The following is a 21,767-nucleotide window of genomic DNA, read 5'->3' on the forward strand; positions in this document are numbered from 1 at the left end:
TTTTCAAAAATCGTAACTCTTTTTATATTCTTTATAAGAACTAAATATCTGGCAGAATGTCCTTTTTGCTTTATGCATTACAGTAAGTGCTCACTGCCTGAGGCTGTATATGCTGTCATAGGTTTCTGTATAATCAGGTGATGTCGACATCCAGGTTGTAGTCATGCAAAATGCAAAAATGCAAAATAAAATAAATACATAACTACAGAGAGATTCGATGCAACCTCCTCCCTATCCCTTTGCCTTGGCACAATAACCCAAATGGAAGCCTTTATGAAGCCCTGATGGAAGCAGAGTGCGCTTTTCTAATGCACAGCCGTGCACACTACTACATTTGCAGCTAATCAGAAGCGCGCAGTTGCAGAAAGGAGAGCGGTTGCCAAGGCAGCCACCAATCTCCCCTCCCCCTTTTCTCTCCCTCCGTTCCTCTCTCCCGTTTATTATCGGCAGAGGTCGCATGGCAGAGGGAAGTCCACAGACCACTTCTGTACTGGAACCAATGCAAGAATATGCACCTCCATAACAAAGCCTGCTGCGTGGAGTCCTGAGAGGAGGAAACAACACAGGCTGCACAAAAGAGCTAAGAAAGAGAGGATCTAAGTTGGAGGTTTTCATTTGTTCTGGAACAACGAGGATAGTTTTTGCCAAACACGTGTGAATGCATGCATTTTTTGCTCTCTCTGCGTTGAGTGAAGTGAGTGTTTCGCATCCCGGCTGCAGGGCTCTGTGAGGAAGAGGAGGAAGAGGAGGAGGAGGAGGACTGTGCGCATCTCCACCAAGAAGAGTTGGTGCCGAAGTTCGGCTGCAAACGGATGTGAGGGAAGAAGAGTACCGAGTAAAAAAAAACTCCCCCACTTCTTTTCTTTTTCTTTTTTTTGTGTGTGTGTTGTTGTTGCTCCAGCAGTGTGCGTGTTTTTTGCTGAGACAATAGTGAAGTCAAAAGACGCTGAAAGTGATTTTCATGCCTTCAGTCTCGCACAACCTGAGATGGACGTGAGATTTTATCCTGCGCCTCCAGCTAATGTGGGTTCATGCTCCCTACCGACTGATCCAAGTTGTCTGAGCTCCTTGGACTATTACCACTCGAACAAGGTAAATAAATAATAAAAATCACCTGTCTTCTCTATGCATGCTTTTTTTTATCGTCCAAAACGCGCACCTCTCCATCAAAAAAACGCACAAGTGTCAGCAAATAAAAGTCAATTCAATTTATTTTTATATAGCGTCAAATCATAACAGAAGTTATCTCGAGACGCTTTATATATAGAGCAGGTTTTAGACCGTACACCATAGTTTAGATACCCAACAAGATCCACCAAGTGACCTCCTTAAAGTGACCTTTAAGGAGGTTTTTAATTCAGTCTGGCTGCGTTTTCACTGCTACTTTAAACCCTGCAATCATTCTATTTTGCTGTTGAAAGAACTTTTTTCCCCCCTCTAAACCAACATGGTTATTATGTTATTTCCCTCATGGGGAGATTGTGCAGTTGTGTTCTGCACACAAAGCTGGCATTAAAGTGTCCCACCCCATGTGGAATACCAGAGGCTGTATAGAATCCATACTGCCCCACCACCACCACCACTCTGCTGCTCTCCAACCTCCAACATTATCTTCCCTCTCAATGATTTCTTATATAGCTTACATGCTTTTTTTTTTCCACTGGGAGTTCAACGATTAAATGGATGTGTGCCAGTAATGTACTGTTAATTACTTTGTAAGGAGAAACCACAGAAGGGCTGGCTGGTACAAACTTATCACTCTCTTTTTCTTCTCTCTCAGTTTTGACACCCCGCCGGCTTCTTTTTGGGCTTGTTTGACCTGCACTGACTCCACATTGCAAGTGTGCACATGCAGGTGGCATTTAAAACAGCATTATGAGTATTTTTTTTTTGCAGTTTGACATTTTGCAACAAATAATCATCCCTTTGCTGCTTGGTAATCCTGTTATAAATAACCGAGGGAGAGCTTAATGTAGTGCCATAAGAGATACAAAAAAACACCACAAAGTAACTAACAAGTACCACAAACACATGTGGAAATACTAAGAAAACTATATTAAACTGTTTAATTTAAGGATGCACCGATACCGGATCGGATATCGGGACTCAAATAGTGTGGATCGGGTATCGTGACAATGAGGCCGATCTATGTTTATATACATTATATACTGAAATTTGAATTCCTGTTTAAGTTTTGAACAATTTGTTGCTGCATTAAAAAGGTTTACACTTGAATTGTAATAATTTTGAAGATTTTTTACAAAGTTGCTGGTGCATGATTTATTATTTTAATGATTAATAACAATTCAGGAAATTTATATTTATTTGTTACATTTTGTTTTAAAGCGACGTTTAAGCCAAGCCTGATGTTTCCTTCACACATAACAGAATAATCCCAGCTACTTCCACACAGTAAGGCAAACAGCTTATTAATTAAAACACTGTTATCGGATCGGTACTCGGTTATCAGCCAATACCCAAAGTCCAGGTATCGGTATCGGGACTGGAAAAAGTCAGATCTGTGCATCCCTAGTTTAATTAACAGACTTCCACTAGCGTTAGCAGCATCTCAGCCTTCTCCAATCACTGAATTATTGTCTTACCGTGGCTGGAATATTACAAATCAACAGGCTCTGGATGTTGACCTGCTGCTGCTGCAGATAGAGACGCAGTTCTTTAGCTTGAAAAGACGTCTTTCAGGTTATGACAATGACGGGGGAATGATATGCAGAGTTGGGGATGTTTGTTTCTTTCACTGTGTGGGCAAAGTGGAAAGTGTCTGTAACCGAACGGAACATTCCAGTAATCAACCGAAAAGATCATCTCCCAATTTAGATCTTAAAAAAAAAGAAAAAAAAAGATGATAATCTGTGGTCAGATTGTTTGAGTGCGAAAAAAACAGATGAAATAAGAAGTCAATATAAAACATTTACTGATAAAAAGGCACCTGTGACACCCTAAATGGGGCTCATATAACCGTCTCCTCCGCACGCACAGGCTATCTTTTTTTGTAGGTCAAGCGAATTAGGATCATCCTCCATGCGGATAATCGCAAGAATATGCTGATATCCGCACACAGCACGGATCCTGGAAACAAAGATGATATATAAAGTACTTTCACAAAGGGGGAGGAAAGTGACACTAACTAACTGTCACCGATACAAAAAGTGTGGCGCCCCCCCTTGAAAATTTACAAGTGTTTCATTTGAATTATTGAAACTCCCATTGCTTGAGGGGGAGTGGGGGACTCTTTTCCACAAGGGGAGGTATAATTTGCCGTCATCACACGTGTAACACTAACTACCTTCACTAGCGATGCAAATGAGGCCCAGCGGGGATCACTCGGTGTCCTGTTAACACGGTGCACGGGGGGTCAAGTTCCTCTCCTTGTCAAACTGACTGTGGCACTAAAGAGACATCTGATTTGTTATGTAGGTACAGTATCTACGCATCAGATCTGCCCGCTGCTAATCATCTCTGACAGCACGTCATGCCCAGGTCTCTCTCTGAGAGGCAAAAGGCTAATCAAAGCATTAAGGGCAATTGTTTTTTTATGGGCTTACTTTGCATATTTATTTGGATATGTTTTGGTTTTCTGGCTGAATTTGTTTGAGAATAATCTTTTGGGATAATATTATTGGAGAAGAGTCAAAATAATCTGAATAAAATGAGGCTTTTGGTAACTCCAATTTGGCATCCGTGTTGATATTTAGCACCATTACTCTTTTTCTAACTGCTCCAGTATTTAAAAAAAAAGAAAGAAGAAGAAGCAATTTACAGCCTGAGAAAACATCTCTCCTTTTTATCGCTGGTGAAATTAACAGTGTTATTATCTGACTCACACACACAAGCTTAATTGGATAACATGAGCATGTGTTGGTATTTTAGCTTTTATAGTCTGTTTATTTGCAAAACCTTCCGACACAAGCCTAGTTTGAGTAATTATCGAGTTTATGCGACTTCCAGAGGAACACGTGTGCTGCTGTCATGCTCATTTTGGAGCCGATTCATAATAATGTGCTTCTGGATGTATTGTTTCTTTCACCTTATTCAACGTGCCGATAATTATTACTAATCGGTGCGTGAATCATTTACTTTTGGCAGCGTTGTCCACGATCAACTATAACGTCTTATAACGCACAGAGAGGAAATGTGAAGCTTTTTCCAAGCCAACATTTTGTCATCGACCGGTCCTCATAAGTAATATGAATCATCCCGCTCGCCAAGTCAGTTTGTTGCTGTAATCACCGAGAAGTTCAGCACAGAAGAAAAAAAAGGTAAAGAAAAGACATGCATGAAATGAGCAGAGAAGGCACTTGAAGCGCAGATTGAGATGATTCAGAAAGATCCATAAATAACCCTGAAGATTTCTACTTCAATACTTTCAATAGTCACTTTATTTCGCTGTGAGTGTGCGCGTCTTTTATTACTGTGGTGCTCTCCCACAGCCGAGGAGAAATGACACAGAATAATACCATTATAACAGCTTTGTGCTCTGATGGTAATATTAAACCGTGGCATGTTTCAACGCAGTCTGCTGCCTCACATATACACTCCTATATTACTCATACATATGTGCAAATACTATACTAATTTATGTGTTGTAGAAAGCATCGAAAAGTACACATTTTGTCTTACACAACGTGTTACAACTGTAATTGTCGTTGGTCCGGCTCTTTCAGTTTGCTCTGTGAAATGGGAACACAGTGTCTGCTCCTTTATTTGAATACCTTAATCAAACAGTGCTGCTGCTGCTGCTGAGGTGAGCTGCTGCATACAGTAAAGCAATAGAGTGCAGAGAGAGAGAGAGAGAGAGAGAGAGAGAGAGAGAGAGAGAGAGAGAGAGAGAGAGAGAGAGAGAGAGAGAGAGAGAGAGAGAGAGAGAGAGAGAGAGAGAGAGAGAGAGAGAGAGAGAGAGAGAGAGAGAGAGAGAGAGAGAGAGAGAGAGAGAGAGCAGGCCCTGTGTTTATACACCCAGGCCCCACCCAGCTCATATATCCTCCCCAACAACTGATATCTGCTTAGATAGGGCATGACTGAAGAGCTGGCTTTGTTAGTTGGTGGTCTCCTCTGCCTCAGATAAGCCGTTGGTATGATGCGCATCCATTTGAATGCCTTATCTCAGTTTTATTTCTTATTACAGGACTTGCCTGGTGGTTTGTACGCTGTGCAAAAGGTTTGATTACTTTGCGTTAATATATTCAGTCGGGTTTCCATCGACTCAAGTGAAATAAGCTCTTGAATAAACATATTTATTGTTAGTGTTGGCTTAATGTACAAGGGTTATTTTTAGTACTTAAGCATGGCTACTATCATGTCACTTGGGTGCCGATTTGAAATGTATTGTGATTTGTTATTAGGATTTATTGCGATTTTTGTTAACTTTTTTAACACTAGACCATGGGAAAAAGTTGAATCATACACTTCTAGGGACTTTTACTTTGGAAAATATCTAAATTAATACAGTTAAAATGTTTGATTTTCAGCATGTATATAGTCAGAGATGTCCTGAAGTTAAATATATCAGTCATTGTCAAGAAGTATTAGATTTTTTTCCCAGCAATGACATTTCCCCTCACAAATTAGTGTTATTTTCTTTTTAATTTGTAAGGTCTATATAATGTTTTATACTTCTGGTGAATATAATCCAATCAATCTTATTTCCATATATGTATTTTGTATATACAGTTCCCTTTGTTAACACTTTATTCTGAAAACCGGACGTAGTCACACGTGTCTACTTCCTCTAACTTCTCCAAGGTCGTCTCTAGCTCTCCCGTTAGCTCCGTTCTCTTTATACATCCATGGTCAGCTCCATCGGGGCAGTTTGAATGCATTTAACATAAATGTCAGTATATGGGTGCTCTACAGTTGTAGCGTCGGCCCGTTTGACCATGGAGACGAGAGCGACGGGCCGGCTCGACCGCAACGTTACCGCGATACGATAACGTTTCCTGTCCGTGACAGAGTTAGCATGCAGCTTTAGCCTGGTAATGTGTGAAACCCAAAGTGTTTCCATACTTTACTGGATGTGTAGTGTTTACCACGTTGGATTTAACATGTGAGGGTGCAGATCGTATCCACGCGGACCCTCCGCCGTTTTCTACTTTTTCGTTTCGGCTTGTTTGTTTTGGTTGACGGATACGGAACGGATATGACGTCACGTTACTCAGACTACAACAATAAAAGCGGTAACTTCCTTCTACCTCCACATAGACTCAAATGAAGCAAATATATCGATTCTGGCGTTAAAAAAAACGTTTTCAAAATCGTAAAAAAAACTGCGATACATAGGTGAATGTTTTTCCCACCCCTACAAATGAACCAGTCCCTGCAGGCTGTAGTTTACTGTATGTTCATGTTGAGTGGCGTTGTCGCTATTAGCTAATGACGAACTCTATGGTATGTGACAGAGAGGCAGAAAGGGAGAATCAGAGGATGAGTGAGAGTCAAATGGGTTGAAGTAATCAGTGGCCCAGTATGGGGACAGTGTGTGTGTGTGTGTGTGCGTGCGTGCGTGTGTGTGCCTGTGCATGCTAACTCGGGGCCATTCAAGCGTTTTGCTGACTACGGAATCACAATCACAATTGCTTTCATAGCCCAGTGCAGAGGAAGGCCATGCATACCACAGTAAGGGCCTGTGACACACGGCGAGCAGGGGGCAGAGCAAAAACAGCCACTAAATCATATTCTCCCTGCCCCGACACACGGAGGAGGTTTTTAATAGGGATTCTGACCATTTGAAATCATTTCAATAAAACTGGAATTGGCTCTGACATTGGCTGAGTCACAGAGTCTGCATATGGCACAGAGATTTCTTGCCTTCTATATATATATATATATATATATATATATATATTTATTCACCTAGGTGACTGTCTATAAAGTCCCAACCAACCATAAGGTGTCTACATCTGTTTTTTGTGACTTTGTTTTGGGGTTCTTGTGAACGCAATATCTCAGGAACGCCTTGACGTCAAGGTCACTGTGACCTTATGTCCGTCCTAAAGCATACCCTGCTTTATCTGTATGTATTACACAGCTTTGTTGAACACACGATTTTGATTAGTCACGGCGTTCTACGGTCTGTTATTTCTTTATAGCAGATCGTTGTTATGTAAAGCAGTCCGTTGCTATGGGCGCAGTTCTGATGTCGGACTCTGGCGGACCGTTTTTGTGTCAAATTATTGATTTCTTAAGTAAGTAGCCACGTAATAAGCGTAATAATGTACAGCTAGCGGGTCATTGTTGTGAAATAAACCCCTTCAGGGCTCCGCGTCGGGGTACGGCATCGCCCTGTTGGGATTTCTTTCACAACAATGACCGGCTCGCTGTGCATTATATCTTACTTATATTTATAATTTACTAAATGAACATCATGCTGTATTGAAGAAGACTTGAAACTAGTGATTGAGACCATAAACTCATGTTTACAATGTTTACTGAGGTAATAAATCAAGTGAGAAGTAGACTCATTTTCTCATAGACTTCTATACAATCAGACTTCTTTTTGCAACCAGAGGAGTCGCCCCCTGCTGGCTGTTAGAAAGAATGCAGGTTTAAGACACTTCAGCATTGGCTTCACTTTTCAGACCCGGATGTTGTCCACTTGGGATATCTCAGGAACGCCTTGAGTAAATTTCTTCAAATTTGGCACAAACGTCCACGTGGTCTCAAGGATGAACTGACTAGATTTTGGAGGTCAAAAGTCACTGTGACCTCACGTCCGTCCCATTCTCGTGAACGCGAAATCTCAGGAATGCCTTGAGGGAATTTCATCACATGAAATTTGGCACAAACACTTCGATTCAAGAATGAACTGATTAGATTTCGCTGGTCAAAGGTCAAGGTCACTGTGACCCCACAAAACATGTTTTTGGCCATAACTCAAGAATTTATATGCTAATTATGACAATTTCACTCAAATAAAACAGGATATTGTGATGACATTTTGGACAGACATGGATGTAAACTGTAACTTGACTGGTTGTCGGTGGCATGCGACTGCACATTGATGGAAGGAAATAAGGTAATTGACGCTGTAATAATACCACATACAGGATCATGAATAGCTTTTTCACCATTTAAAAGCCCCCGTGTTTCTTTGTTTGGCCTTTAAATGCAGCGTTTGTGTTTGATGTAGTAGGTTATGAGAGTGACAGTATGAATGTGTGTCTGTGTGTGTGGTAGCGGCGGTGGTGGTGGGGGACTACCCCTGTGCTAATTATTGGCCCTGGCAGTGCTAAGCTACTTCCTCGTTGGTGGGTACCAGTGCGTCCCCCCTCAGCGTCTGTTACCATAATTAAGACCAGCCGCCCCACGGTAGTAGTGCTTACATTAGTCAGCCCGGGCCTTCCCATGGGGCAGTGCGATGGCATTCTCATTCTTACTGCAGAAGAAGAAGAAAGAGGAAAAAAAGAAACAGCACCAGCACCTGCTCCAGAGTAGGCCCCCGGGTGTTTAGTTAAATGTTGATTATGTTTGTTAATGGCTGCAAAAGAACGACGCATGACAGCACGGTGAACGCTGGTAATGCACCACATCCATCCATCCATCTATCCATCCATCCATCCATCCATCCATCCATCCATCCATCCATCCATCCATCCATCCATCCATCCATCCATCCATCCATCTATCTATCTATCTATCTATCTATTAGGGGTGGCCTGACAATGACTGATATATTTGACTTCAGGACATCTCTGACTACGTACATGATCAAACATTTTGACTGTATTAATTTCGATATTTTCCAAAGTAAAAGTCCCTAGAAGTGTATGATTCAATCTTTCCCATGGTCTAGTGTTAAAAAAAGTTAACAAAAATTGCAATAAATCATAATATCGAATTGCAATACTTGTGGAATCGCAATACAATACAATACAGTATCAAATCGGGAGATAGGCCCTACTATCTATCTATCCATCCATCCATCCATCCATCTGTCAGAGGTTTTTCATCTCTCACAATAATTAAATATGCATTGTTGTGACTGTATTGCTGTTCTTCTAGAGGTTTAAGCTCCGTTGCACTGACGAGATTATTGGAGCTTTGAGCCGTCTCATCATAGGTTTTTAACATCTGACCTCCAAGTAACTCCAGTTTTATGTCGTTAAGCAAGAGATAAAAAAGGAAAAAAAAAAAAAAGCACAATAGAGAAAGCTACAATATACAATATACCACAGATATTATGCATCTAAGCTCGTACAGAACCCAGCCAGTGTTTCAGTGCTGAAGGTAAACACGTGTAGACAAATAGGGAGGAGTGTACTGTAAGAGCGCCAAGAGCGCCTGTAGGCCGTGTATTGTATATATACACACTGTATGTATGTATAAGAGCTGAAATGTTGAGTCGATTCATCAGTCAGTTGACAGGAAATGTCTCTATGTTTTATATATTTATTGTAAATTGTAAATCCTTGAGCGTTGACTGTTGGTTGGGGGAAAAAAAGCAATTTGAAGTCGTCACATAAGGGCTGCATGATTTTGAAAAAAAACATCTAATTGTGATTATTTTGATTGATATAGCTATTGAGATATTAGAGGGTATGATAATTATTACATCATTATTCTCAGTTTCATTGAAAAACATATTGCAGGAGGCCATATTGCGATTTCCATAAAAATTTGGATTAATGGTGCAGCACTAAATGTGATGGCAATTTTTACTATTTTCTGACATTTTCATAGACTACCCAATAACAGATTAATCGGTAATTCAATTAATCAATAATCCCAGCTGTAGTAAATACAGCATGTCCATGTATGAATGCATGCATGTACATATGTACTGTATGCATGGAAGAGGCTGGAAGCTGGACAAACATTCCCAGTTGTCCCAGCTTCCTGAGGTATGTCCTGCGCAAACACCATTGGGCCATGCTATAAGCTCCTTGCCAGGGATTTAAGGCTCTTTTCCCTCCCTTGTTTTCACTGAATATCCTTTACAAATATTATCCGCCTGGTGTCAGTGCCATGTTTGCGCTGCAGCCTGAAGGGACGGAGCCCATATGAAAGTTCAATTAATGGTCCAAGTCCAGACTAACACGTAAACAGTACAAATAAGGTAGAATGATCTGAAAGCTCCCACAAAGTTTGACTGACTGGGCCTCATCTGTGTAGATCCATCTGGGAGATATATTATCAATCTGAATATATATATTTTTGGTGGCCATTCACTAGCAGATATTTGACTTCTAACCTGAGCTCTGGTGTCTGTCATTAATTCACTGACATGCATTGATTTCGAGAGGTTTCCACTTGAGGACGACAGGGTTGATAAATCCATATGATCCTGAATTTGCTCTCTTTCCCCAGCTGTGACTGTCTCGCCTTGTCCCTTGTCTGTCAGGAGCATGTGTTTATTATGTGTGACATATTTAGCAGGCAGATATAATTGCCTGTGCAAGGCTGTAATCGTCTGCGTCCAATTCAGTCAGCAGAGACTGCGGGAGCCCACAGAGCCACCGAGGTAATCAAACTGTGGCTCATTCTTCCTCTTTGAGAGCTAATGATGAGCTCCATGATCGCTTACAATGGGCCGGATAGAGAAGTGTGACAGAAAAGTACGGTGGTAATACCATGGTTTTAGTTCTTTGCAATGCTATTATCTTTAGTTTAAGACGTGGGAAAACAGAGAGAAGTGTACGGTAAGAGGAAAAAATAGAGATAGATGCTGCTAAAGAAAAAAAGGAGGTAGAGAGGTTAGAGGAGACTTGTGGGTTGAGAAAAAGGGAGGGAAAGCGAGAGAAAGAGGCCCTCTCTTTGTGTTGTCGACCTATTTAGTCTCAAGCTGGCCACGAGCCATGTCGATGAGTGATGTCGCTAAGAGAAACAAACATAGGAAAGAAAAGTAGGATTTTGGAAATTATGACATACGGTCAACGGTGTTATGCTATCGAGGACTCCGTCTCTCTCTCTTAACTACAGTAGGCCTCAACAAGCTCACGGCGGATCGGTAGAGTTGTTAACACACAGGAAAGGGAAACTTGAGCAGATCTTTTTATAGAATTGTTAATAACACAGTAGACAGTAGTGAAAAACCATATAGCCTAAAGCAGCACTTACTGGCACAACCCACGTGAACCAGACAAGTGTATGCGTGTGTGTGTATGCATACTTTGGTGTGTGTTGCTGGCACCTTAGCAGTGGTGGAAGAAGTATTCAGATCTTTTACTGTAGTGTGTGTGTGTGTCTGTGTCTGTGTGTGTGTGTGTGTGTGTGTGTGTGTGTGTGTGTGTGTGTGTGTGTGCACCCAGTATGGAATCAGATCAGAGCATATGTGAAAGTGAAAATGTGAAAAGTAAAAAAGTTTTGCGGCTGAAGAAGACTTGCTCTCGACTCTTTTTTTAAAATCAAGGTTAAAGGGTAATTTCACCCAGATTAAAAAAAAAACTTTTTACCTCTAGTTGTATGGTTTTATTTAAGTCTTAAAGAAATCTATCTCTGAGATCTCTGCTGCCAGAACAATACAATGGAGGTGTCAGGAATTTTGCATTGAAAAGTTACCAATAAAAGACACGAAAATGCAAATATTATATGTCTAGGACTTTTATTGTGAAAGGTAACAACGGAAGGAGTTCATCCGGTACGTGCTGCCTTTGTCAAGGTTGAAATTAGTAATAAAGTTTTCCATCCTGGTTTGGACTACGGATCCTCTGTGTTGTTGTTGTTTCATAAATATAAGCGCAACTCTACTGGTTCTTAACAACGTGATTGGTTGATGCCTTTATTCGCGGTGCTAAAGCTCAGAAAATCGACATTGTTACGATGCTTTTTAGCCCCGTCATATTTGCTGGTGGATTTGGCTGGTCGATTCCAAAATCTACCAGCCACTCAATAGATTACCATTGTTTTTTTTGGCTGGTGAGTGAAGCAAATCTAGCAGCCACTTGCATATTTTACCAGCCAATTACGTCGTCTAAATTGATAATAACACATACTACTTCAAATCACTCAGAAAATCTGAATTGATAAGAATTATGCTATATACCCCAGTGTATTTAAATCAAACTTTGGTCTTAGTCTGATTACTCTTTTTTTCTCTATAATTTCACTTGGAACTGTTATGTTCATTTTGCACTAAAGTTCTTAATTAAATGAGAAAATAATTTTCATTTGTCAAGAATTGAATTCACACAGGAGTATACAAAAATAAGCTTTACCATTTCATATAGACTATTTATTGATTATCAGAAAACATGCTATACTGTGATATATATTGTTATCGAGATATGAAATGACGCATATAACATTTCTGCCATATCACCCAGGCCTACGTTTTCACGTCTTTTTTTGTCCAACCAACAGTCCAAATCACAACAATACTCTGTTAATCTGTACCTGTTGCTGCAGTTAAACAGCAACAGGTACAGTTAGGCCAGTTACTTAGTTAAAAGGCGTCGGGAACGTCACAACCAGGAACAAATGTTTGCAGCAGCCGGGCAGGGAAAGGGAGTGAAAACTGAGAGATGGTCATGTTTTATTAAGCCTGATAATGCAGCCTAATCTGTTGCTCGGGTTACACAGTGCTTTGTGGGTAATTAGAGATCATGTCGTATGCCTGGCCTGCTGAAAATTTGCACTCCGCCCTAATCCCCTCCTATCCGCCTTTCACCCGCCACCTCCCTTCTTCTTCATTCTCTCCCTCACTCAAAACCCCAACATGCTTCCAAATGAGCCGACTTCCTGTCGGGGAAACGAACGAATAAACAAACATGGCAGCCTTACTTCAGGTAGCTAGTCGTCAGAAAGTTTATACCTTGCTGTAAGATACTTGGAAATGCGCTTATGTGCTCAGAATTCAATAAGAGGAAGTCGACAGCGGAGCACTTTGTGGTTTACTTTGTGGAACTTGTTAGATGAATGACTAATGCCTCCTGGCAAGTGCCCCAGGTTTACTATTACCAAAACAATGGCACTTGATACAGAGCACCGTAGCCTTGGTTTTCACACAGACAGGAGCTCAGGCTGCTGTTTGCTTTTGAACCCTAAACGCTGACTGCCCATTCATGCAACATCCCCCGAACACGGAGACACACACAAAGGAAATTCTCGACTGACACGGTGACTTGTTGAAAAAAAACAAAAAAACAACAACAGCGTCTTTCATCGCTCATTGTCCCCAATTTTTCCATTGTTAATAACTGAGAAATATTTCCTCTTTCCTCCGTATCTAGATTTGTCAAGTGTGAAACAGTAGGCATGTTTACATACAGACAGTTATACAATTACTCGGATTATGACAGCAACTCCATTAAAGTGTCTAAATATCAGGTGGAAAATAATGATGCAACCTGGTACAGTTTTAGAGCAAAAAGATACTGTACTAGTGCGAAGACTGGATTGTTTAAAATATAACTCAGTGAGTTGGATGCAGTGTTTCCCCTTCAATCTGTAGGTGGTTTGAGCTAAAAATCCCCTCTACATTATGAAAGCAATAATAGAAACAGTACGCTTTTATCTCCTCAGCATCTTGGTGCCACTCATAAAACCTCATCTTACAGTACGCCCTATATGAATCACTCAAAGAAAGTGTACTATTTGAATCTTCGAGTGAGTACACGTGATAACAGTATTGTCATAGACACACACATAACAAACAGTGTGTGTGTGTGTGTGTAGCATTAAACTCATTAACCTCATCAACCCCTTCAGAGCCACCAGAGGTCTTATGAATTATCATTTATTCAGACACAGAGGAGATGAAGGACATCATAGAGACGTGTGTTCATATTGCCGCCATGAAGGGAAACAAGCTTTCAAACAGCTCATATACCATCAGGCGTGACATTTGCATAGAAATGTAGCAAAATGCAAAACTGAGCTATATTCAAAGCGTTCAAGTAGCACGGTCATTATCGGCAGGACTAGGAGGCTTTTAAGAGTTGAGGTAGCTAATAGCTACCAGTGGCTCTTTAGCTCAATTTGCATGTAGGTGTTTTTTTTTTTGTGGGTATGTGCAGGTTAGGAACCAGAGACAAAAAACTAAGCAAGAAAACAACTGAGAAGTTGTTAAGCAGGAGAGAAATTGGACTCTAGACTCTAGTTTGTGTCCGTTTGAGGTCTGGGGAATTTTGACATCTATTATACTGCTTCCTGTTTGATTGGCCGCAATCATCATACACAACAGGCTCAGTTTTAATGTCATCAAGTTCAACAGAGTTTTAAAAGCTGTTCTATAGACCCAGACGATACATGTTGAAGGCTGCACAATTACTCAAAATTGGAAATATTGCCTACTGCAATTTTCAAATCACAGGAGGCACAATATTTATGTTAAATTTAGTTAAATGTGTGTCAAAATATAATTTCAAATTTAATATTTCATGCTGCTGAGATGTCCTGAGAATAATGATATAAAAATTATCATTCACTCTAATCTTGCAACTGCAATATCAGTCAAAATAATCAGTTTTCAAAATCGTTCTGCCCAAACCTAGATACCCTCCTATGGGGCGACTATTGTACCAAAAGTATTTGCAAATGTGTGTGGAGAGTTGTGTAACTGTATTCCAACCTGTGTGTGCGAAATCAAATTTTTAAATGTGTAAAAGAATCTCTAAATGCGTACTGAGATTTGTGAATGTGTACAGGAATCTGCAAATGTGTATTCAGAATCTGTGTGTGCATAATCAGATTTGTAAATGTGTAAAAAAAATCTCCAAATCTGCATTTAGATTTGCAAGTGTTTTAAGATTTGTAAATGTGTAGACCAATCGGTAAATGCATACACAAATCTGTAAATGCGTACATAGATCCGTGAATGTGTAAACAAATCTGCAAATGCGTACATAGAACTGTGAATGCGTTCAAAAATCTGTAAATGTGTACATAGATCTAGGAATGCATAGGCAAATCTGTAAATGCGTAGACAAATTTATAAATGTGTTCATAGACCTGTGATTGCATATAAAATCTGTAAATGCGTTCATAGGTCTATGAATGCGTAAAAAAATCTGTAAATGTGTATACAAATTTGTAAATGCGTACATAGATTTGTGAATGCACGGACAAATTTGTAAATGCGTACATAGATTTGTGAATGCACAGACAAATTTTTAAATGCGTACATGAATCTGTAAATGTGAAGATAAATCTTCAAATGCGTACAAAGATCTGAGAACGCATAGGCAAATCTGTAAATGTGTAGATAGATAGGAAGAAACGTAGCAAAATTCATGTGTAAAAAGACGGCCAGTTGAGAGGCCTGCTGGGTTGTAACTGGTAGCTTTTCTGTATTTCCAGCTCTTGAAGCAAAATACTTTGACTTTTCAGCCAGTAATATCTATGAACACATTTACAGATTTGTCTACACATTTACAAATCTCAAAACACATTTGCATATTCTTGTAAACATTCACAAATCTCAGCACGCATTTACAGATTCTTTTACACATTTACGAATCTGATGACACACGGATTTGAGATACAGTTACACAACTCTCCACACAGTTTATAACCCCATAACCTCCTGTATTCCTGCTAATATTGTAATAATCCACATATCATTGACCGCAAAGTCCGTGTGATTATTTTTGTTCTGTTGGTCATTTTCTCACATTGATTAAACTGAGTGCAAACTGTAACCACAAACACTACAAATCATTGTGGGCCAATAGGTGCGATGACTGGATGGAGGTGAAAACACAAAAATCCCAAGTTGACCAATTAGAAGTGCTCAAGTTTCAAAACAAATTTTTAACCCTGCATGACTACTAACACACACACAGGCAGGGTCAAATACACTCCCTCAGTTTTACACCTCTGCATCCCCCACCATCCAACCACACACACACACACACACACACACACACTTCCCATATAGCTTCAAGGCATTTCATTTCCTCTCCTCCTATGACAACATCACAATATAATGGGACATGGTGTCACGTGACCAGAGCAAGTACATGGAGCGATCAAATCTCTCTCTCTCTAGCTTGAAGGGCAGAGCGGTCAGTCGTTACATAAACTAGAGTTGGTTCAATTACAGAAAAATGTGCTTTGTGTCCTTGTCATACGCAGAGTGATGAAGCAGATAAAAAACAAGTTAGTTATCCGTGTTCCTTCAGGATTTTGATAAAATACCGTGCTTTCTGTGCTCACTCTGTCCAACGGAACCAAACTGTAGTGAGGCTAAGACACTTCATTCAGGTTTGATGCTACATTGAAGTAACACTACTTCAGGTTTTATGTAAAAATACACATGTATTTTCAGTTTGAATGACTACACGGGGCTGCGCGATAAAATAGTGTCCCATCCTGACCAGTATAGATGCCATAGAGTTGGAATATTTGCACCCCTCCATCTGTAGGAAGTGACAAACCAAAACTAAAAGAACAAACAGTTTCCCAAACAAGGAAACGAGGGCGAAATCTGAACTCACCAACATTTGACCTTTAGCCTCTCTCATCCCGTTTGGTATCCTTTTGTAGAAATTATCAAAGACCAGCAGGGTTGGACCAACCTTTTGTGTGTAGTTTATAATTTCTCCGTTAAGTTAAAGTTACTTCTTAAAGGTACAGTGTGTAGGATTTGGCGGCATCTAGTGGTGTGGTTGCAGATTGCAACCAACTGAGTACCCCTCCGCTCACTCCTCCCTTTCCAACACTGCGGTAACGTGAGCCGCCGAGTGCAAAAACTGTGGTAATGCCGTTCCCCTCGCTCAGAGGTCATCCATACCATAATAACACTACTTTAGGAGCAACGGAAGTCAGATGGCGACTTGCGGTACAACGGTTTTGCACTCTGCGGCTCACGTTACAGTTTCTCAAGCGTGTCGGAGAACTACGGTGGCCTTCAGGTAACGTAGAAAAGTCTCTCTCTAGAGCCAGTGTTTGGTTTGTCCATTTTGTGCTACTGTAGAAACATGGCGAAGCAACATGGCGGACTCCGTGAAGAGGACACGCTCGTTATGTAGACAAAGAACGTATATTGCCAAGAAGTGAAAGTCATTTGTTCGTTTCATTGCAACATCAGCGCCCAGCTGCAGAGCTACGCTTCCGACATTTTGGACTGAAAGCAACTACCAGATGCCAGTAAAACGGCCGCCTAAAAATAAAGCTAAATTATTTCTCTTGTATTGTCATATTTTACCAAAATGGCCCGTGTTGAACAATAAAATATTATAAATATAATAAGTGTTTTCAGTCCAATATGGCGGCAGCAGCTGTTTAAAAAAAGTTCACATCTCTTTACTTTTATACTCTTTAATGTAGATATGAAGGGCTCATTCTAAGCTAACGAAAACACAACGATTCTTAGTTTCAGGTGATTATACACTAATGAAAACATAGTTATAAATATTATATTCCATTTCTGTGAATAGATCACCTGATATGTTACACACTGTTCCTTTAAAACCAGAAAGAACAAGCAGCGTTTCTGTTATCACATACACCGTCTCACAGCCAACACTGAGTCTGTCTGACTCAGTTAGATTTTTCCGTTACACTGTGCTATTTCCAGCAGTTAATTCGTCATCTATTGAACTTTGTTGTGGCTGGCCCTCACTCCAGGTATTCACTGTGTGCTCCGGCACAGTACCCCTCGCACAGTTTTCAGATGAGCCTGTAATTAAGTCATCTCGGAGCCTTGAGAGTGCGACTATAGCGCACTGAGCTGAGACCAATCTGCCACTAATTGTCCCGAGTTTTAATTTCTAATGGAATAAGGGCCAGAGGGAATTCAGCTTAATGAGATGCAGTTAGTGTGTGTGTGTGTGTGTGTGTGCTCTTTTATCTGTTTACTGTAACCGCCATTGGCCTCGGTGAACAGAGAAACAAGAGTGAGTAAAGCAAGATGTTCCGTTTTGATTTCGTTGCCTCGTTTCTGTTTATTCTACAAAGCACTCAGGACGTCTCTGTCTTTCCAAACTGTAAATTTACACATAATGAATGGTAAATGCACCTTAAAATAACCAACATAATTGATCGTACATTGACAGTTGTGGTAGAACACGTCTTTTAGCGATACCTACTCCCTTTTATACAAACTGGGGAGCGCCCTCTCTCTTAATAACCGAGTGACAGCGGAGACCCTCTTCCAAAAAAGTGAGAAGTGCTTTTGCCCTTGGCACTCAACTTATTGCTCAGACAGCATGGTTGTAGACTGGAACTGGAAAGGTTGTTTACATAGCCTTGGGAGTGTTCGTGTCATGATTTAGATTCCAGGCATTTCAACATCCAAATAAATCAGTTTAGACTTCTGAGGACAAGTAAACCTCCAAAAGAAGAGACGGGCCAGCTGTCTTTAAAATCTGTAAGGTAGTTTTATCTCTAAAGATTGAGCAATTTTTGTTTTCAGTCATTATAGGCAAAGGAAGTGGGGGTCAGAGTTCACCGAGCATATGTGCTTTAGTGTATTGGCCATAGATCAGACGGGCAATGCGTCATCCAGAGTCGGCTCTCATGACCACGCCCTCTTTAGGGGGAAAACAATCCTGCGTCCCTCGTAGACGGTAACAGAGTAAACAGAGGAAGTTGAATCATGTCTCTAAACTTCTACTTCAAACAAACCGCTAATAGTAATAACGCCATGCTGAAGAGTTGCATAAATCCAACAACGCTGATCTCCGATTTGTTCCCCTGTCGTGTCCTAAAAAAGATATAATAGACCAGACCAGCATGGCGTCATCTCCGAGGCTGCGCTCCCTTTTGGGGGAAAGAAACTCGCCGTCACAGGAGAGAAAATGATGAAAAGCTGTTGTGTAGCGGGTTAACTGAGGCTTTCACACTGAGGTCTGAGGCTCATACGATACGTGAGCATTCACTGTCAGTGTGGTAAATGGCTAAAAGATGCTGGTGACAGTGATTAGCATGGCTAGCTAACGTTAGCTTGAGTGGGAGGTTGATGCAGTAATACAGTCATACTATACATTAAAGGTCTCATATTGTAAAAAGTGAGATTTTCATGTCTTTTATATTATAAAGCAGGTTTTAAGTGCTTTATAAATACTGTTAAACTATCAAAACGCTCAATATACGGAGAAATACACACAGCCCGTATTCAGAAATTTTGCGTTTGAAACAAGCCGTTAGGATTTCTGTCCATTTGTGATGTCACAAATATACAATATATATAGACCATTACATGGTTTTAAACATAAACATTCTAAATGTGTCCCAGTTTATTTCCTGTTGCAGTGGATGTAAATAACATCAGCAGACAGGAAGTAAATATGGACCCAAGCTGTTGCCTAGCAACGCAATTCCGTTGCAGTTCCGTTGAAATGCGCTAAAACGGAGCGTTTCAGACAGAGGGTGAATACAGGTATATTCAGGCAGACAGTATGAAGAAAATAAAGGGTTTTTGAACATTACAGTAAACATGTTCTAGTAGAAACATAAAATACAAGTATGAACCTCAAAATAAAACAATATGGGACCTTTAACGCAGCATCAGACTGTCGTCTCCAACTAAATCTCAGCCTATAGATCGAACAGTTGGCTGTTAACACGTTGGTTATTTACAGACAACACTTAGCCTAACGGGATTCAATCAGATACTGTATGTAGAGATGTCTGGATAAGCCACAATATCCGGCCACTGTGATGGACGGGGGAAGACTGAATGGACATGGCGGCGATCAATAATAATTTATTAAGGTATCGTGAACGCTCAGGTTCAGACAGGATCGCAAAATAATTATTAGACATGTGTATAAAAAGGGATGAATGATTACAGATTTGTCAAAATTACAATCCAAACACAGTTTTCTTTCCCCTAAAAAGGGGGCGTGGCCTTGACTTTTTGCGAAGTACCCGTATGTGCCGCTCTGATGTATCGGGATGTTGATCTTTTATTTACGGTAAGATTTTGCTTTTGCCGTGTGCATTTTGACTCCATTAGGACCGTGGTTTAAATGACACGGTCAGCTTGTGTTACATGTCGTTACAACAAGCAACGACTTTGGCAGCAAAAAGATAAAAACAACAACGACACAATCGCCCCTGAAGACACATGACTACATGAATCTTTCAAACACTTTGGTGACTTCACTGTAATTTTTCTACCTTATCGCTTTTCGAGTGGAGTTTGCTTTTGCAACTGACTCAAGGCCCCTTCCTCTTATTGTTTCAATATGTCAGAGCATTGTTTGAATGAGGTCACCCATTACCGATCTGGCCCGGGGCCAGCTTGACTTCAGCTGATTTAATTGAATCTACGACATGAGTCAAATTCAAACAAGCAGAGACTGCTTTGCCATGACAGCCTCATTACTCCACATTAAGAACTCATTTCACAATGCATTGTGACTTTGGGCTTGACAAATGGTGAAAAGGGATGAAATCAAATAAGTGAGTACATTTTGGAAGGCTACTCTTGAAATGCTCTGGCTGAAAAACACTCCAGTGCTGTACATATATTACAGGAAAAGCACAAAAAATACTGCTGTTTTGTGTAAGTTAATGTGAATGCCTTCTGGGTTTGAGTGTTCCCGTGTTTGCCGTGCGCAGTAATGGAATGACATTCAATGCCATTTTCCCTTTTAAATGGAATTTTTTGTCAAAGCGTTATGAATTCAACCTGCCTTGTCACTCAAGTCACAGACAGTGCTGAGAGAGGAGAAAATATGCGAATGAAACCTTTCACTGCAGACTTCACTGTGAGCTGAGAGCAGACCAAATAATGACGCCTTTATCACGTCGACGGCACAACAAAACAAAGAGGGCTTTCTTGTGACATACCACAAGACGTGATATCAGCCATTATAATGACATACATTATGTATATAACACATACGCAACATTCATAGCATCTCAGCTGTGTGCTGGCTGCATTTCAGCATTTCATCAGCTCCAACCTCGACTAAATTTCTCAATTAAGCACGCATTCTTTGAGAGCCGCTGGCAGCTCGGCCAGAGCTCGCGGGGAAAGAGAAACGTACAGCGGTGCTCAACGTGCCAGGGCCTCTCTCCACAATAGGGAAGGAAATGTTGAGACTGCGAGGGCTGCGGAGTGGAGATATGGCAGTGTTTGCTTAGGGCTAGGTATCGGGCACAAAAACAAACATGGCCGCCCTTAATGAGCCTGTTTGCCTGCCAAAGGTAAAGACAGCTGTTGCCTCTCGCCACAATGGAGCAGGCCTCAGCGCCGCGGAGCACTCTGCGTCCCCATAGTAACGCTCACCTTGTGTGTACTCAAGAGGGAACTTATTAAGTCCTCTTTACGGATAATTACTGAGTAAAATGTAAATCGTGAGGCCATACGGTGCTTTCATAAGGTCTGACCGTGAAATAAAAAGGTTTATTATATGAGTCTTGTCTTTGGAGAGATAAAAGTGATGTTATTGGACTGTTTGAGAGGCAGTCTTTTTTGCATCTGGAGATAAATCTCTTCTGGTAAATAAAAAGTGGCTTCTCAAAAGGACTCTAATGCACAGGGAGATATAGGCAAAGTGGGGGGTACTGAAACCTGGAAAAGCACTTTTCTCCTGTATGTGAAAATTAATACATTCGAGCTCGTGCCTGTCCGACTGAATCAGCACTGACAGCTTGCTGCACTCCACGGCTAATTTTAGAGTTAAGCATATGAGTGAGATGACTGCACACACACAGGCATTTTGTTGAGAGGAGAGCAGCCAGTAAGAAACTGTGAACATTAAAAGGTCCAACCGTCAATTGCATCAGGGTGGCTTCTGTTGAAACAAAGAAAGCCCTCCCAGCCCCCACCGCTTTCCTGCCTTTGTTTACAGCACATTTTGAGCTATTGAATGGAGGACATTTTTTTTTTCCATTATTATGCTGGCTTCTGACAAAAGGAC

The 21,767-nt window shown here is 40.8% G+C and overlaps 1 protein-coding gene across 2 annotated transcripts in view; it reads left to right on the forward strand.

The window, feature by feature from the left end:
- Nucleotides 1-367: 367 nt before the first annotated feature.
- Nucleotides 368-21,767, forward strand: part of LOC141773280 (TOX high mobility group box family member 2-like) — a 117,403-nt gene continuing 96,003 nt past the window's right edge. Inside the window, exon 1 of one of the 2 annotated variants that reach the window (XM_074645169.1) lies at nucleotides 368-1,092. In XM_074645169.1, the coding sequence (XP_074501270.1) occupies nucleotides 988-1,092 (105 nt within the window). In that variant the 5' untranslated portion in view covers nucleotides 368-987. The remainder of the gene's footprint in view (nucleotides 1,093-21,767) is intronic. The other variant, XM_074645168.1, reaches the window with a different exon arrangement.

The sequence above is a fragment of the Sebastes fasciatus genome, chromosome 8, assembly GCF_043250625.1.
Source record: "Sebastes fasciatus isolate fSebFas1 chromosome 8, fSebFas1.pri, whole genome shotgun sequence".
In the NCBI taxonomy this organism is placed as follows: domain Eukaryota; kingdom Metazoa; phylum Chordata; class Actinopteri; order Perciformes; family Sebastidae; genus Sebastes; species Sebastes fasciatus.